We start from the raw sequence: 15414 nt of genomic DNA, 5'->3' as shown, positions 1-15414 counted from the left end.
AACCCACTTCAGGAGCCACCACTCCCTCCCAAAGGTACGTGGACACTAAAATTAAATCGAAATATCCAGATTTCTTTTTATGCCCACATTCATCACCTTCTCTTCCACCTGCAGCAGACCACCACAGCTAGAAAACCAGCGGCAGTAAAGGATGATTCCTTCTTCGGAGCGTTTCAGGGCCTCAGTCTGGACGAACTGATGGGAGGCACAACTGCTGCTCCTGCTGCAGGTGGAGATCAGTGCAAAGTCATGTGAGAAAACATTTTAACGGAAGTCAGGCTAAAGAAATGATCCTTTGTACTCAAAGACATTTATGAGAAAGGGCCCTGTGATTCCTTCACGGGCGACTTGGGTTTAAAAATAACACACTGGTTAACTCCTTTGGGGGGTTATTTATTTTCCTTAGAAATTGCGTAGCTTCACTAGAGTCTCGAGAGCTTGTGATTCTTTGACAATTTATTGTACAGTGTATCTAATGAGACCACACAATTTCTATGTTGGTCTATTTTTAATAAAGATTAATATATAAACTGGATATGTGGCTTATTGTGTTCACACCTCAGCTAGTTTTATTTTGTGGAATCATTTGAAATCCAAAGTGGAGACTAATCAGGTAAAAAGCATTTTATTTACTTTTCTCAAATCAGAAAAATTTGGTGCAAAGAATACTGATTGTGTTTTTTGTTTAAACTTATTTTACTTAAGATTTTAAACATGCAGAGCTAATTTGGGCATCCTGACACTGTAAACTCTTGCGTTGAAGACTCAATGTATTGTAAAACTGCTCTGTACATTTCCTGTTCTGCCTTTAAAAGGACCTGTAATGACCAGATCCTTAGAAACAACACACATTCACAGAACGGTGTTGTGAGCGCAGCTTTTCCCAGCACTTTACCTTAAGACAAATTTTAGGCTCAGCTTTGTTGACCACAGTAATGTAGGCTTGTTGATACCAAGCTTTATTTAGTTAAAAAAAAAAAAAAAAAAATCAGCAAAAACAAGGACAAACCACACTTTTCTCGTCAGTTACAGAAAGGGAAGATGCATTAATTCTTTCTTACATGAGGCAGGTATTGATCTCAGGATCCAGATCACAAATATGTACATTAGAAAACCAAGTACAAAACTACGAGGAAGTTGTTGTACAAGTATCCTGATGACTTTACAGCTAACTGTAGATGACGAGGTGAGGATACACAAAACAGGGTGTTTTTAAACAGTGGGGCTTTAATCTAATCAAGTCCAATTTTACAGCATCATTCCCTCTGTTCCATCTTCACTTTCGGGGGTTTGAGGAAAGACCTGTTCTTCTTCTCCTTGCTTTTGCCTTTGGCCTGGAAGTTTCTCCAGCTGTCCACGCGTCCATCTCTTGTTTCCTTGTTTTTGTGATGCAGGGGTTGGAAAAAACAGGTGGTGGTCAAAAACAGCAAAAACAAGATCACGTATGCAATAGGTGAAGTGAGGAACACACCTCAAAGTTTTTCTGCCATTCTCTCTCTCGCTTTGCTTTCTCTGCTGCTTCAATTTCTTCTTCTCTTGCCCTTTTCCTTTAAATGGACAGGGAGAACAAGTCTGTGACATTCTGATCCCATGCATGCTCTGTTTATTTTAAAATCTGACATAACATTTAAACTTTTGGCAAATGTGATGGACAATTAAAAGGAAGGCATGCACGTATTTTATAAAAAAGATGAGATTTTAAGTGTTTATCGTTTACCTTTCATGCATTTCCTTTGCTTCCCTTTCCTTCCTTTTGATTTCCAGCTCTGCAAAAAGCTTCATGGTCTGTTTGTACACTGCTTGTTTGAACTGGAAGAGGACAAGTTACGTATGAGAAATAATGACAAGCATCCTAACTCTAATTAGCTGTGAACAGCTGAGAAAATGTCAGACCTCTAAAATAAAATATTTCCAAAACATCTTAAAAAGACAACAACCATTTTAATATAACTTTTCTCTCTCAATATAATCTTGAGTTTGGTCATAATATTTTTAATTTCCAACATTGTCGATTTTTATGACTATGACCTACCATTTCAGGATCGTCCTCCTCCACATCCAATGACTTCCCATCTTTCTTCAGCTGTTTCCTTTTCTCCTTTACCTGTTGGAAGCACAAAATGGCAGAGAAATGTTACCAAAACGAAGGCTGAACAGGAGAGCTGAGCAACAAGAGCAAAATGCCCCAAATAAAAAAGTATGGGAATGTATCGAACACTCACCATATGCTCCACATATTCCTTTCCTGCATGGATCACATCTAAGGCCCTTTTCTTCTGTTCAGGGTCCAGGAGGAGTTTATACGCCTTATCCACAGCTACAACAGTGACACGTTCAGGTGTAATAAACTTAAAGGGTGTACCAACAGCACATATGAATCAATCAGGATTATAAGGAATTTACCTTCAAAGGCTTTCTGTGCTCTGTCTGGGTCATCCTGATTTTTGTCTGGATGGACCAAAATTGACAACTACGCAGTTAAAAAGACCAAAGATTAGGAATAAAAAAAAAAAAGAAAAAGAAATAAATAAATAAAATCACATCAAAACATCATCACTATATCCGCAGGACAGACGGCTTTATCTTTTATTTTGCTTACCGCTCGAAATCTTTTCTTCAGTTCATCATCTGTTGCTTCTGGGTCAATTTGCAACACCTGAAAACCATGTTGAGATTTTATTCATTCGACTTCATTTAGATAAGCATTACGCTGAAATCCAGGTGTGATGGAACAGCGGACACTTCTAATTGATCAAATTATAATAGAAACTAAAATATCTCCATGTCATGGGAGCTCTAATTTGCTGATTGCTCAGATGAGTCAGCAGATGATAAGCAACATATTTCCCAGCTGTGAGGGACACGTTTATTATCACATTCTGATTAAAATTAATTTTTAAAAAGTATATGAATTTGAAATAGAAAAATAATCCAATATAAATGGCAGTATACATCACCATAACTGCAATATGTTTTGAACATTCAGCCTTTCGTGCTTTTCCACCATTTCATCTCAGTATGAATCCATACTTTGGGTTTAGCTCCTGGTGGTCAGACTCACTGTACCTTTTTACAACATTTACTGACTGATGATCAGAGGAAGGTGTGAACAGTTTCCAGATCCGCTGTGCAGCCAGAGTCATAAAGCTGTAACGCTGAAAAGTCAACACTCACCTCGAAAGGATTGAGATTGAAGTAGGATGCTCCAGGTCTGAGCAGTCTGTCTATCTGCTGCTTGGAGGTCAACACGGAGTCCCGCTTCTCAATCTGCTTCACCTGCAGAAAACACCAAACAGCATCAGCAGCCTTTCCTGGGAACACGCTCAGAAATCAACCAGAGCAGAGCCGATCTGCATCTTTTCATTCGGTGCGGCTGACCAAAGAGGACACAGCTTCCTGTGAAGCCATCAGCGGCTGGACCGGCCAACATTTATCCGACTGTCGACGGCAGTAAAGGAAGAAATAAGAAATGAGAGGAGCTGCTCGGTTCACGTTAGCTCCCTGTCGTTAGCTGATGTTCACGTCTGCGAGGCCTCGCCGCCGACAAACACAAACACCGGCCGGTATCAGACCTGGAGGGTGGAGGGACAGCGACCGACACCTTCGAAACACACACAACCACCCAGACTCCGTCCTACCTCCGTGTAAAAGTTCTGAAATAATTCATCCGACACCATCTGAGAAGGTTCTCCTCCGGCGGCCGCCATCTTCCCCCTGGTTTACATGTGACGTAGTGGTGTCACGTGACCAAGCGCTCACGCTAAAATTAACGCAGAAGGGACCAATGATTAATAATCAGCTTTTTTTTTTTTTTTTTTTTAAACAAGTGATCCAAATATAAGAATTAATCAATAAAACGATTTAAACGGGATTTAAGGCAATTGAATTACATCAACAAATTAATTACAGAAATTTTATTTATTTAATAAAAAAAAGTCATATTTTATTTTGTCTACATCAAATGTGTATTCTAAACGCCGCTTGCTGTTTTCTTTTGACCAAACAGGATTCTTGGTTTAATTAAACTGAAGAAAAGAGTGAGTAAAATTAGACATTTCCGCTTTAACCTGAAGAGTCATTTTCAGAGACTCTGACTATTCTGCCACATTTATCAGAGAAAATAAACAAAAGCCCGATTTTAAGTACAAACAATAAGATTTACAGGCTGTTGATCAGCTTGGAAATTCACTTCAGCCATCTGAAGGTCTAAATGTAACTCAACACCTTCAGGGGCAGCTCTGGACAGACTGTGGATCAATATACACCTGACAGCCCCAATATCTAATCTGTTTTACTGCTGAAGTACACAACAAAATTATGTTTATTGTGCATTTTACTTAGCTTAAAAATAATACACAAAATTCAGATTGACTTCTCCAAAGGCTCCAAACAAGAAATAATGTTCTCAGATGTTAAGAAGCTGGAAATGAAATATCATCAAACAAACACACATATATTTTGTTGGGAAGTGTAAAATGTATTGAATTATTAAGAGAAACAGACGATCTGTCTTTACAGTGGGAAATCCCTTGGCTGGGTAAGGAAGCAGTAGTCTGCTGGATGCAGCTGGGTCACTTCTGCAACACAGATCAATTAAAATATCAATGTGGCACAGAGAACTTATTCAGGCCATACAAATACTACAAACTCAAGTGTTCTGATACCAGCGTAGCTGCCACTATGCCGCTATTATGTCTCACCTCTGCTGCCTGCTGAGCTGTGAACAGGGACACCAGCATGTGTTTGTGTGGATGCTGGACATCATCTTTTTCAGGGATGTGAATCCCTTTGATGAATCTTGTTTGCACGTTTGTGTCCTGGTCTGTACTGCAAAAGACAAGGACACGTTAATCCTTAGTTGATCAGTTTATAAGCACCAATGTGCCATTACACACACTCTAGACTGTATATTGTGATGCAACAGCTCTTTAACAGAAAAAGTGTTTAGTCACTTGATGCTCAAAAATTACAGTTACTTACTCTGAGAAGGAAACAGATAAGGAGAACAGCAGGACATCAAACATTATGCTTTAACTCTAACAAATCTCATAATAGAGGAATGTTGAGACTTTCTGAGCACTAGTTCAGATAATGAACAGTCTTACCAATTTGTCCCTTCCATTTGTGTGAACTCATTCACATGGATGGGGGCAGCTCCTTTACTGCCTGGTGACAAGAGGCAACATATAAAGACACAGTTCTGATATGAGAAGCTGTTTCAAGACACTCCAGCAGCTGATGGCACTTCAATGCAAACCCCCCCAAAAAATTGCATCAAATTATATAATTAGCTAATGTGATTCCTGCATCCCCGTCTTACCTGTGCAATATAAATAATGTAGCCCTCCTACTGCCATCTTGTGGTGTTAAAAGGTAAAGACATCAGGTTTGAGACATCCATTGTTCCAAAATCAGCTAATTTGACCAATATTTAACTCATTATTCCCACTACTAATTCAACGTTTTTAAAAACACCTCATTGTGGTAATATCTAACTGGTATTTAGCGCCTGTACGGCTTTGATTGCCAACATGCAGCATCGGATACAGGAACAATGGAGCAGCGCTGGTGTTGGAAGTGCTACCTCTAGTGGCTTAGGAAAAGAAATTTCCACCCCCCCTCTTCCCAGTCACAGAATGTGTGCAGCCAGCTGAGATGATTTTGGTGCAGTAAGCCAAGTTTGGCAACAGGTGCTTGCAGGGTACTGAGGTTTGTAGTGCTTACCAAATCCTTGACTGACTGCCCTCCAAGTCTAAAGCAGCAGCCATTTGGCTCTTAAAATTGTCAGATTTTCCATTTGGCTTAGGGAGAAAATATACACTAAGGGCAATGTGCACTCTTTGTGCGAATGTCAGTGAGATGCTGCTTACACTCTTAATTTTAATATTTTCAGTGGCTCTCCGGTCAACTTTAGTGTCTTTCATTCTTCATATCCTGGAAAAAAAGTGCCACTCCAACTAAATTAAAAAGCTTGATTCGTAGCACAGTATATTGGAAAGAGACAATAACAAAAGCAAAGTATAATTATGACTAGTGTTTCTCCAGTGATTACAATTAGCTACAGGAGAGGAGACAGTACTCTGTGCAAGGCTAGCTCACCCTTGAGTACCGTTCAGGTGAGTTCCTCATTCTACCGGTGCCGCTGTCAATGCTTCTCCACCTAGGCAGGTTGGAATAAGAGGACAGACAAATGAAACAAAATACAATGATACCATGGTACTAAAAGGCAGATGCTAAAAACACTTCTCTATGGCAAACACATTCTGACAGGTGATCACTTGCTAAGGCACGCTATTAGAATTTTAACCCTTTGGATGGTCAGATCCTTGGTGTCTTGAAAGGGAGAGAAAGGATGAGATGATGTGCAGATTTTGTAAATAAAAAAAAAAAAAAATGAATTGGAGACAACTCAGCATACAGGTACAAATCCATTCAAATCTGTTGGTCTAACTGTGGTAATGATGTCAGTATCAGGACCAAACCAGTGTGAGCAACATCTCGCCAATATCCAAGATTGTCCTCATCTTTCAAGTTCATGTTAACAGCTGTATACAGTATGACTATGCTTCAGCAGAGGTCAAACTTAATTGCCACTAGTGGAGTTACAGCTGCAAAGCACAGTATATTGAGACATATGAAGACTAAGCATGAAAAACTTTGGACATAACTTGAACTACAAGCTCTCATTTCTAGAGTCCTGCACAAGAAATGCGTTTCCTTTGCCTTTATTACTTTGGCCAAAGTGTCAGCTGGGAAATTAAGTGAATACTGAGGTAGATCTACAGGAAGCAACCATTCTTTTACCTAGTGGTTAATAACCAACAGTTAAATGGACAAAGGACAATCACCTACGTAAGGCACTGGATGTTTTCATTGTCTTCATGAATAGCAGAGGGCCTGGTTCACTGAGGGCAGGCTGGTATCACTAAAGCATACACCGTTTACCTGTGCACAAAGTTTGAAAGACAGGGACAACCTTGGGAAATGGCAAGGAGTTAAATTCACGTTTTGCTCTTTTAGCAGTTAGTGGCATTGCTCCAATATTAATACTATTTAATCTTTGCAGGAAATGACTATAGGCTGATGTAACATGCACTGGAAAAATAAAGGGTTAAAATCCTGTTCAATAAATATGTCCTCCAAACACCTTTCAAGTTCTCTTATCCCATTGTCTGATTGTACAATTTCAGCCTTTTATGATTAGATGATCTTCATCCAAATGTGAGAATTGAGGTAAAAATCAAATCAAATACTGAATGACAACACTGAATTTGAGTATCTGACAATTGACTGATGCTCAGCTGAGTTTTATTGAAATGGAACAAACGTAAAAGTTATAAATACAAAGAACATCAGAGAACAAACTGCTAAGGCTTTTAAGGTAAGCCAAACCAAACTCTATTGGGCAAGTTCAAAGAAAACATAGGAAGTTATGGTATCAGTTTTAAAAAAACACAATTTATCTACCTCTAGAAATGCTAGGCATACACATTACAAAACTTTGATTTCTTTCTTCCTGTGGATTCTTTTCTCCACCATTGCAAAAAATGAAGTTTGAAGCTCTAACCATATGCATTTATTTACAAGCAAGTCCCTATGCAACTATGAGAAACCACAAATAAAGGGAGTACAAGAACGAGAGGGGAGGAAAAGGGCATGGACAAAAACTTCCTGCAAGGCAATATCATTATTTAATGTCCTCTCAGACTTTTGAGAACGAATGTCCACTTTTTTGTAAATGTTCATTGTTGGCTTTAAAAGAATCAGGAACAAAAAGTAACAATAAAAGTGTTTTGAGTGTTTTTTTTAAAGACACGTGTCCCAATGTAACCGCAGAAGTAAGAAATGATTCACCACAACGGTTACGTTCTTTTCTTCAGCCAAAAGGCTTTCCAGCCAATCATCTTGAGCCAATTCTGGGGTCTGTCCATTTTTTCAGAGATATATACAGATTTTTTTTTTCATGAGGGATGAAGAATAAAAAGTCAATCAAAAATTGTGGCCAATCTCCTGTTTTGTTTTTTTTTTTCCTCTTTTTATTGTTTTTCTTTTTTTTTTTTGTTTGCTGTGACTTTGCCAAATACCTTTTGGTGCATCTACTTCCACTGCTGCCCATAAGAATCCTGTGAAAACTCCATGGTGTCATTACTGTAACCATAGTTACCGGAATAGTCGGCCCCTTGCTGCAGGGGCTGCTGGGCGATGGGCTGGGACCCCCAGTTCTGTTGGTTGTTGGTCTGGCGGCGCTTGGAGTCAGGCTGGTTAAACACGTCTGCCTTCCTCTTTCCGCCGACATTTCCCCCACGATTTCCCCTGGCCCCGCGAGGACCACGGCCCCTCTGCGGCTGGAAAGGGGCTCCCCGCCCTCCTCGGCCACCCCTTGGACCGCCAAGGGGTGGTCCTCTTTGGGCGTAGCCACCCCGGCCTCGTGCCGGTGGAGCGCCACGAGCCCTAGGTGGAGGAGGCCCTCCCCTGCTGGGACGAGTACCACGGCCCCTCATGCTGTACACATCCTCATAGCCGTAGTAAGGATCTTCATAGCCACCGCGGTAGTCATGATAGTCGTAGCCATAGTAGTCATCATAGTAGTCTTCATATCCATAGTAATCTGGTGGGTAGGCATAGCCCCCTCTGCCACCACGGCCCCTACCTCGGCCCGGTGGTGGCATGCGTGGTGGTGGGTAGTAGTAGTAGTCGTCATACCTGCAGAGGAAAGGAGAGTGTTACATTTAACGAATCCTTACTTGAGAATGAAATTAAGTCAGGCAGATAACCAGTTGTGTGTTTTATCAGTCCGACTCACCCTGCATTCCTGGTGGTCTGCCGGGCTGCTTGGCGCTCTTTTCTCTTCTTGTCTGGAGGCTTTGCCAGAACAATCTCAATTTCCTCCCCCCCTAGCTCCTTCCCATTCATCTCATCCATTGCCTTCACAAAACAGAACAAACTCTTTACAATAAAATATACAAATGAGATGGCCTAAGACTTTTTCTAAATCATACCCCCCCACACACACGCACACCTAAAACAAAAAAAACAAAAAACAAAACCCACCTTCACTGCAGCATCCCTTTCTTCAAAATGGACAAAAGCATAGTCCTTAAGTTTCTTTACTCGCTCCAGCTTTCCAAACTGAGAAAAAGTCTTTTCAAGAAGTTCTTCAGTCACTGCTGTGGCCAGCTTCCTGACAAAGAGCACCTTCACCTATGTACACGAAAAACTACAATATAGAGTGCTGCAGAATGTGGGTGAGGTTTTCCAAGATGCAAAACACGAAACTTGCTGACCTTGGCCATGACCTCCGGGTCTGGCTCAGCGACAGGGTCAGCCCACTCAACGGTGACTGGGTTGCCCCACACCTTGACCTTCCCGCTCATTAGGCGGCGGCGAGCCTGTGCTGCAGACTTGTGGTCCTCATACTCCAGGAAACAGAAGCCACGGTTCTTCTTCTTGTCATCTGGCTGGTGGTACAATATCACCTCTTGCAGACCCTCTGTAAAGGCAGAGCAATACCATCGTCATTTTTCTGTAATAGCAAAGGCATTTGTTTTCGTGGATTGTATTTCAAACTGACCTGTAACTTTGCCAAAGTCTTCCAATATACTTTCCCTTGTCTTGTTCTTTGGAATTGATCCGACAAACAGGCGATTGTTTGCAACAGATATACACACTCCCAAGTACTTGCCAGGACGAATTTCATGGTTATCACACTGAAAATAAAATGGACAGGCCAACAACTGAATGAACGAACGACAACAAAAGAATGAAACTATTTGCAGTCAGGAGAAGATTTCCAGAAAATGTCCAGTTAGATTGTGGACCTTTGCCAATACCCTGCCATACCACTTACAAGCTTCACAGCCTTTTGTGCATCATCCTTATTGCAGTATGTGATGAAGGCATAGCCTCTGTTCTGACCAGATAGAGGGTCCATCATTAATCTGAGGTCCCAGATTGGACCAGCAGACTCAAACAGCGGCACCAACTCATCTTCGTATAAATCTCTGGGTATTTTTCCAACAAACACCTGAAGTAAAGGAGGCAATGCAAAGATCAATTACAATTTGTACATCACAGTTTAGAATGTGAGAACGATTTTTTTATTTGTAATTTGAAGCAGCAGAGACCCAAAATATTAGTACCTTGAAATACAGACAGATATGCTTCGGTATTTATCACTTTATTTACCTCAGTTCCGATTCCTGGTTGTGTTCCTTTGAAAATATCTTCAGGTGGGGGACCTCCATATTTTCTCTGCCCTGTTGTTACATCCAGGGTGTATCCGGTCCGCTCCAACAAAGCCTGGAAAGTATGGAAACAAAACATTAACTGACCTCTATGGCAGTAGCAGCACACTTATGTGAGTTTCATTTTGACCTCCCACACAGCAAAGGTCAGTACATGACTTTGTTTACCTTTATTTTTGCCTCATCTGGGCCCTTAGTGGATTCTTGAACTTTACTTCCTTGTTTTTCTCTCTGTCTGTAGGTTTTCATGACCCCACAAAGGAAAGCACTTTTATTCTACAAAACATAAATATTTAAGTGCATTAGAAAGGAAACAAAACAGAATTTACATTAACACAAAGCTCCACTGTACGACAAAGAAAGATGTAATCCATCTACATGGTTACCTGTACGTGGGACAGATCACTCTCTCTGAATTGCTGCAGCACAGTTAGTGCTCCCTCCTCATTGAACTCCCTCAGTGCATCAATAGCTCTCTCATCAAGGTCAATATATGCCACCAAGCCTAAGGTTACAAGTTTATGGTCACTTTCAGCCTCAGCTACAGTTGTCACCTTAAACTGTCGGTGCGAGGGCAGCTGCCACCCACCTGTTTGGAAAATGTTGTCGAGACTTTCGGCCACTTTCTGAGGCAGCCCAGCATCGATGAGGGTCTGGTAGTTTTCTGTGTGGGGTGCCGTCACATCCATGGGCTCCTCTTCCTCCTTTGCTGGGGCAGAACTACCGTTCACCTCAGCGGCAGCCATTCTCCTCTAACACAACAACAACAACAACAACTTATTCAACTCAAATTCATGTAATGACATTACTTTTCTTGGATCAGGTGAAAATCTGATGTGTCCTTCTCCCAGACTGACTTAATGTTTTTCCCAAAGCTGTTTCTGTTTCTGTGACTGGATCATATGGATCTCCACTGACAGGACACTGTGATGTGTTCACGGCCTATACAACTTTAAAACTGCCATGTGTATTTCTGGCTGTAGTGTCAGAAACAGTAGATGCGTGTGTGTGTGTGTGTGTGTGTTTTGGAAGCTCGGGGTGAAAACATTGTGCTATTGTGCGGTAACACAACCCGGTCACTTAAAGAAACCACACCGTCCCGCCCCCTTCATGTGCAGCTTCGCTAGCTAGCATGTGTTTTATTTGCACATTACCCTGCTGGCCCCGCGTTTTTCAGACCGATCAGGACGCATTTAACAATATCCGAGGATAGCCCCCAGTTATGTAGGCAGAGATATCGGTTAGCCTTTTCTTTTTGTGTGTGTGTGTGTGGGGGGGGGGATTGGGGGGTTAGGTGGTGGTGGTGGTTGGGGGGGGAAGCTAGCTAACGAGCTCACACGAAGGCCTCGCCGTGCAGAGACACCTCACAAATCAAACACACAAAGCTCCGCGGCGGCTGCAAGCAGACAGTTAGCGCGACTTACCGGTGTGATTCAGGAAGCTAACTGTGCGGCGTGTTAACGTGTGAGGCGATCAACCTGTCGGACAAACGAGTGTGCCTATTTTGAGGAAATACGTTTCAGTCTAACCCACAAGACTGATTTCCAGACAGCTACGGTCTCGTCGTCGGCTCGCCCGAACAACGCCACCGCTTAGCAAACATCGCGAGATGTGGAGGAGGAGAGAAAAAAAAAAATAATAATAATAATGCACAATGGGGAAGGGTAGGTTCGTTTTCAGACACCGGGACAGGCGGGTATTTTTTTTAAAGTGGGGAGGGGGCGCGCGGATACTTACGATTTGGGTTATGGGTATATGTTTTAATTCAGACAAAACACAAGAGTAGCTTGAGTTTAAAGCTAGGAGAGACTGCTAGCTCCCGGTTAAGTGGGTTTTTGGTGGTGGACGTGGGCGGGGTTGGATATCAGAGGACTGCCCGGTGAGCCAAAACAAACGCCCCACAGTCCACTAACCAACCAGGGAGGCTGAACCTTGACGGGCATGACCTCAGTCCAGTGAAAGCCCCCTTTCTGCAAACCCTACACAGGATCAACCCCGTTATACAAAAAAAAAAACAAAACCAAGGGGGGGTATTAAAAAGGCAGAATAACCGACTTTAAGGCAGAAAACAATCAGGATATACAGTGAATCCAAAAGCTTTCATGTAATGTGAAAAATTAAACACTTTATTGTTTGTTTGTTTTTGGTTTTTTTTTTAGTATTCATTGCTGCCAGTATGAAGTCTGATACAGGACCTGCCTTAAGCAGCAGTAACTCAATTACTATCTGATCACTGTTGACTTGGGAATAAGATGGACGGACAGCAAGAGGAATGGCACAGGCTTCGCCGCTTCAGTCATCATGTTTCAGCTTCCTGATTTTTCCCTTATGACGGTCAATCTCCCTCTTTAAGCGCTCAATCTCCTTCTTGTGGTGCTCAATCTCCTCGTTGTGATGCTTCCTCAGCGTCTCCAACTGCTCCATCTCTCTTTGTCTGCAGGTTTACACAAGGTGAAGAGAAACCAGGTTGACATTTTGAGGACCAGCCGGCGACCAAGGCAGGAGCCTTCAGCATCAATCTTACAAACACAATGACATGCTTCTTACCTGAAGTATCGCTCCTCCTCTGCTGCCTCTCTCTTTCCAAACGCCCCGCCTGCTTGCCTCACAGAGCCTCCCCCTCCACCACCTTTGCCCGCTCCACTACCCAACTCACCGAGCTGGAAGAAGCAGAGGAAATGCATTATATAATACCACACATGTGCATTATATTTGAGAAGATATCTTCTGGTTCTTCTAAGTCAATTTCACAACAGTGGTTCACTTAGCAAATTTGCAGGTTTTAAATCAAGTAGGTGAATATGCTCTCCTGCTGATCTCTTAACTTTCTAATCTTTGTTAGCTGCTCTGTGAAACATATGGTGAGTGTCTCCATTACACAGTACAGATGACTGTCTGCTGTTGATTATATTGGCTTATATACAAGTTATCCATGCAGATCTTTGTCTGCATTATTCAATAAAGTATCGTTCATAGGCGTCATTACCTCACAGCTGCAGAGCAGCCATACTTTCATTTTTCTACCTTTTCCCCTGTTATACATTTTATATAACATTCATCACACTGCATGCTTTACATGCCAACATCTTTATTTAAGTCCGACCACAGTAGTTCTCCTGAAATAAAATAAAATAAAATAAAAAAACAAAAACCAAAACAAACTAACAAACAGGGAAAACGAGCTAGCCTCGTTAGCTTCGTCTGGCAGTGAGTCAGAAGCTAATGCTAACATCCAGTCGTCCAGCAGTTTACCTGATCAGACATCGTCCTGATCTGGGAGGACACACACCTCCGCAGGTCGGCTCTCAGCAGAAACCTCGACATTTCCGGCCGATGTCAGGCGTTTTGCAGCGGAGAGCAGATCTTAGCCGGGCTTCTTGCTGCCTTTGCTCAAATTGCGGAAATTTTCTAGGTTTCATATGGGCGTGGAGGAAAAAGGGAGACAGGCCTGGTGCTGCCCCCAAGTGGTGAGGGGGGGGGGGAGGGAGGGAGGGAGGACAGCATCAGGCCTGCACACAAAATAAACAAACAAATCAGTCAATCAAAAGACAAACCAGCAAGTTCATCTGCCATCAGATCAGAAATATGTTACTAACCCACAGGAGTTACAGCGGCTCCAGAAGATAGAAACAGACTCACTGAAATATGAACGCACATAAGTTACAAGACACGCAAAAATACTATTTCAAGGACATTCGTTGCAATTTCATATCCGCTTTGTGAAAAATTCATTCAGTTAATTTTCCAGAGAGACATTTAATCTTTTTTAAGATATTTAGTTGACTTGCCATGTGCTGACTAAAAGATCCTGTTGGTTATCATGAAAAAAAAAGCATAATTAATTTGTTGTGTGCAAGTTGTGCGTTGTCTAAATTCCCCTTTTTAATTATCACAGTTGATTTCAGGAAATGTAGAGGAAGCAATCTGGAAATCACTGACTTAGAAAATAATTTGTTTTCTTGTTTTTGCTCTATGTTACCAAACCAAGCATGAATACTCCAGACAATAATGTGAAGACAGTTTTTTTATGGTCTCAGATTCCCACAGAGCCAAGTTGCATGGAGGTCAAGTTCTTTTCAGTTTATGCCTTATAAAGCCCGGCAGTTGTTTGGGAGTGGAAATTAATTAATTAACTCATCGACTTCTTCAACCAGTCCCTATTTAGGATCACTGAGGACTTGAACCTTGTGGCACACACTATACAGGAGGAATTTGAACTGGCGAGGTCTTAAGTCCATGCCAGATAAGCAGAGCATCATGCAAACATTGGGAAAACATACAAATTCCATTAATATTTCACAGACACACAGCCAGACTCGGATCCTGCTGATACAGAAAATCACTCAAGATTTGCAGTAATAACACAGACAGAGTGCCCACCATCATTCTTCTTTGTGTCATTTTTATCTGTTGATGGATTCTTCAAAAGCTGCACTGGCCTTTCCAATTAATTTCATGCGCATGCTGTCGATAGACTATGCCAACCTGACATCTCTGTGCTATACACCTATTACTCAAAGGGATGAGACTCGGTGCTACCCTCTCAGCTGTTGAGAAGTATTAGGCAGCACAAAGGGAAGTTTTGCTCAGTAAAAAGGCTTGGTGGGCGTTTAGAACGGATGAATCATAATAGAGCCTCACTGATGAAGAGCCCTCCCAGACAGATGATGCTCATCCCAGCACAGCGTGGTATGAGCTCATCAACCCTGACGTCCCCCTTTCATTCGGCAGAGCTGACGGTAAATAAGTTTTGTATGTGACAGTGTACTGCATCCTCAGAGCTGTAGATGTTCAGCAATTCCAATTTAAAATGAGAAACATGCCTTGACTTGACTTGTTGGCTCGCTGTATTCAGTAAGGCAACCTTTTTTTCTTTGCTAACATAAATGAAACATACACAGGTTTGAAGGTTGTGCAATAGGGTAAGAAATGATCAATGACAAGACCTTGGCGGAGTTTTTCTCTGAATATAAAGTTATTTGCTTTTCAAATTTAGATTTGAACACACAGATTCGTTATTATCCATCCTCCCTTTATTCTGCTGAAAATGGATTATTCCTTATTCTTCTATATAATTTCATGTCATTTCATTAGGTGAAAACAAGGGACTCAGATGTGCAAGAGAGTAGTCCTCAAAATCAAATCAAAGCAAATCAAATCATAACAAAGT

At 41.8% G+C, this 15414-nt stretch overlaps 3 protein-coding genes across 6 annotated transcripts; all 3 read right to left on the bottom strand.

Moving 5' to 3' along the window:
- Positions 1 to 969: 969 nt before the first annotated feature.
- dnajc8 (DnaJ (Hsp40) homolog, subfamily C, member 8) lies at positions 970 to 3760 on the bottom strand. Its single transcript, XM_029513637.1, has 9 exons — positions 3639 to 3760; positions 3175 to 3276; positions 2600 to 2656; positions 2404 to 2470; positions 2223 to 2317; positions 2033 to 2104; positions 1718 to 1809; positions 1472 to 1547; positions 970 to 1376 (listed from the first exon to the last, which is right to left on the bottom strand). Exons 1-9 carry the CDS (start codon positions 3705 to 3707, stop codon positions 1257 to 1259), a joined length of 750 nt encoding a protein of 249 aa, XP_029369497.1. The 5' UTR covers positions 3708 to 3760; the 3' UTR covers positions 970 to 1256.
- A 986-nt stretch (positions 3761 to 4746) lies between these two features.
- Positions 4747 to 11841, bottom strand: LOC115050677 (heterogeneous nuclear ribonucleoprotein R). 4 transcript variants are annotated; one of them, XR_003841224.1, is made up of 12 exons: positions 10631 to 10767; positions 10413 to 10520; positions 10186 to 10299; positions 9848 to 10024; positions 9572 to 9707; positions 9285 to 9490; positions 9052 to 9201; positions 8804 to 8925; positions 8165 to 8703; positions 6100 to 6160; positions 5106 to 5166; positions 4747 to 4827 (listed from the first exon to the last, which is right to left on the bottom strand). XR_003841224.1 is itself a non-coding variant. In XM_029513635.1 (11 exons), exons 2-11 carry the CDS (start codon positions 10988 to 10990, stop codon positions 8097 to 8099), a joined length of 1896 nt encoding a protein of 631 aa, XP_029369495.1. In that variant the 5' UTR covers positions 10991 to 10996; positions 11669 to 11841; the 3' UTR covers positions 7992 to 8096. The 4 variants fall into 4 exon arrangements, 2 of the variants coding, with proteins under 2 accessions (XP_029369496.1, XP_029369495.1); XR_003841225.1 differs by lacking the exon at positions 4747 to 4827 and adding an exon at positions 6853 to 6945 and having other exon boundaries at positions 5118 to 5166; positions 10631 to 10766; XM_029513635.1 differs by lacking the exons at positions 4747 to 4827; positions 5106 to 5166; positions 6100 to 6160 and adding exons at positions 10834 to 10996; positions 11669 to 11841 and having other exon boundaries at positions 7992 to 8703; positions 10631 to 10749.
- Positions 11842 to 12349: 508 nt separating this feature from the next.
- LOC115051158 (ATPase inhibitor A, mitochondrial) lies at positions 12350 to 13689 on the bottom strand. Its single transcript, XM_029514484.1, has 3 exons — positions 13497 to 13689; positions 12792 to 12904; positions 12350 to 12678 (listed from the first exon to the last, which is right to left on the bottom strand). The coding sequence occupies exons 1-3, from the start codon at positions 13566 to 13568 to the stop codon at positions 12537 to 12539; spliced, it is 327 nt and encodes a 108-aa protein (XP_029370344.1). The 5' UTR covers positions 13569 to 13689; the 3' UTR covers positions 12350 to 12536.
- Between the last annotated feature and the right edge of the window lie 1725 nt (positions 13690 to 15414).

Source organism: Echeneis naucrates, chromosome 11, assembly GCF_900963305.1.
Source record: "Echeneis naucrates chromosome 11, fEcheNa1.1, whole genome shotgun sequence".
Taxonomy (NCBI): domain Eukaryota; kingdom Metazoa; phylum Chordata; class Actinopteri; order Carangiformes; family Echeneidae; genus Echeneis; species Echeneis naucrates.
This window is presented reverse-complemented; position numbering and strand designations above follow the sequence as displayed.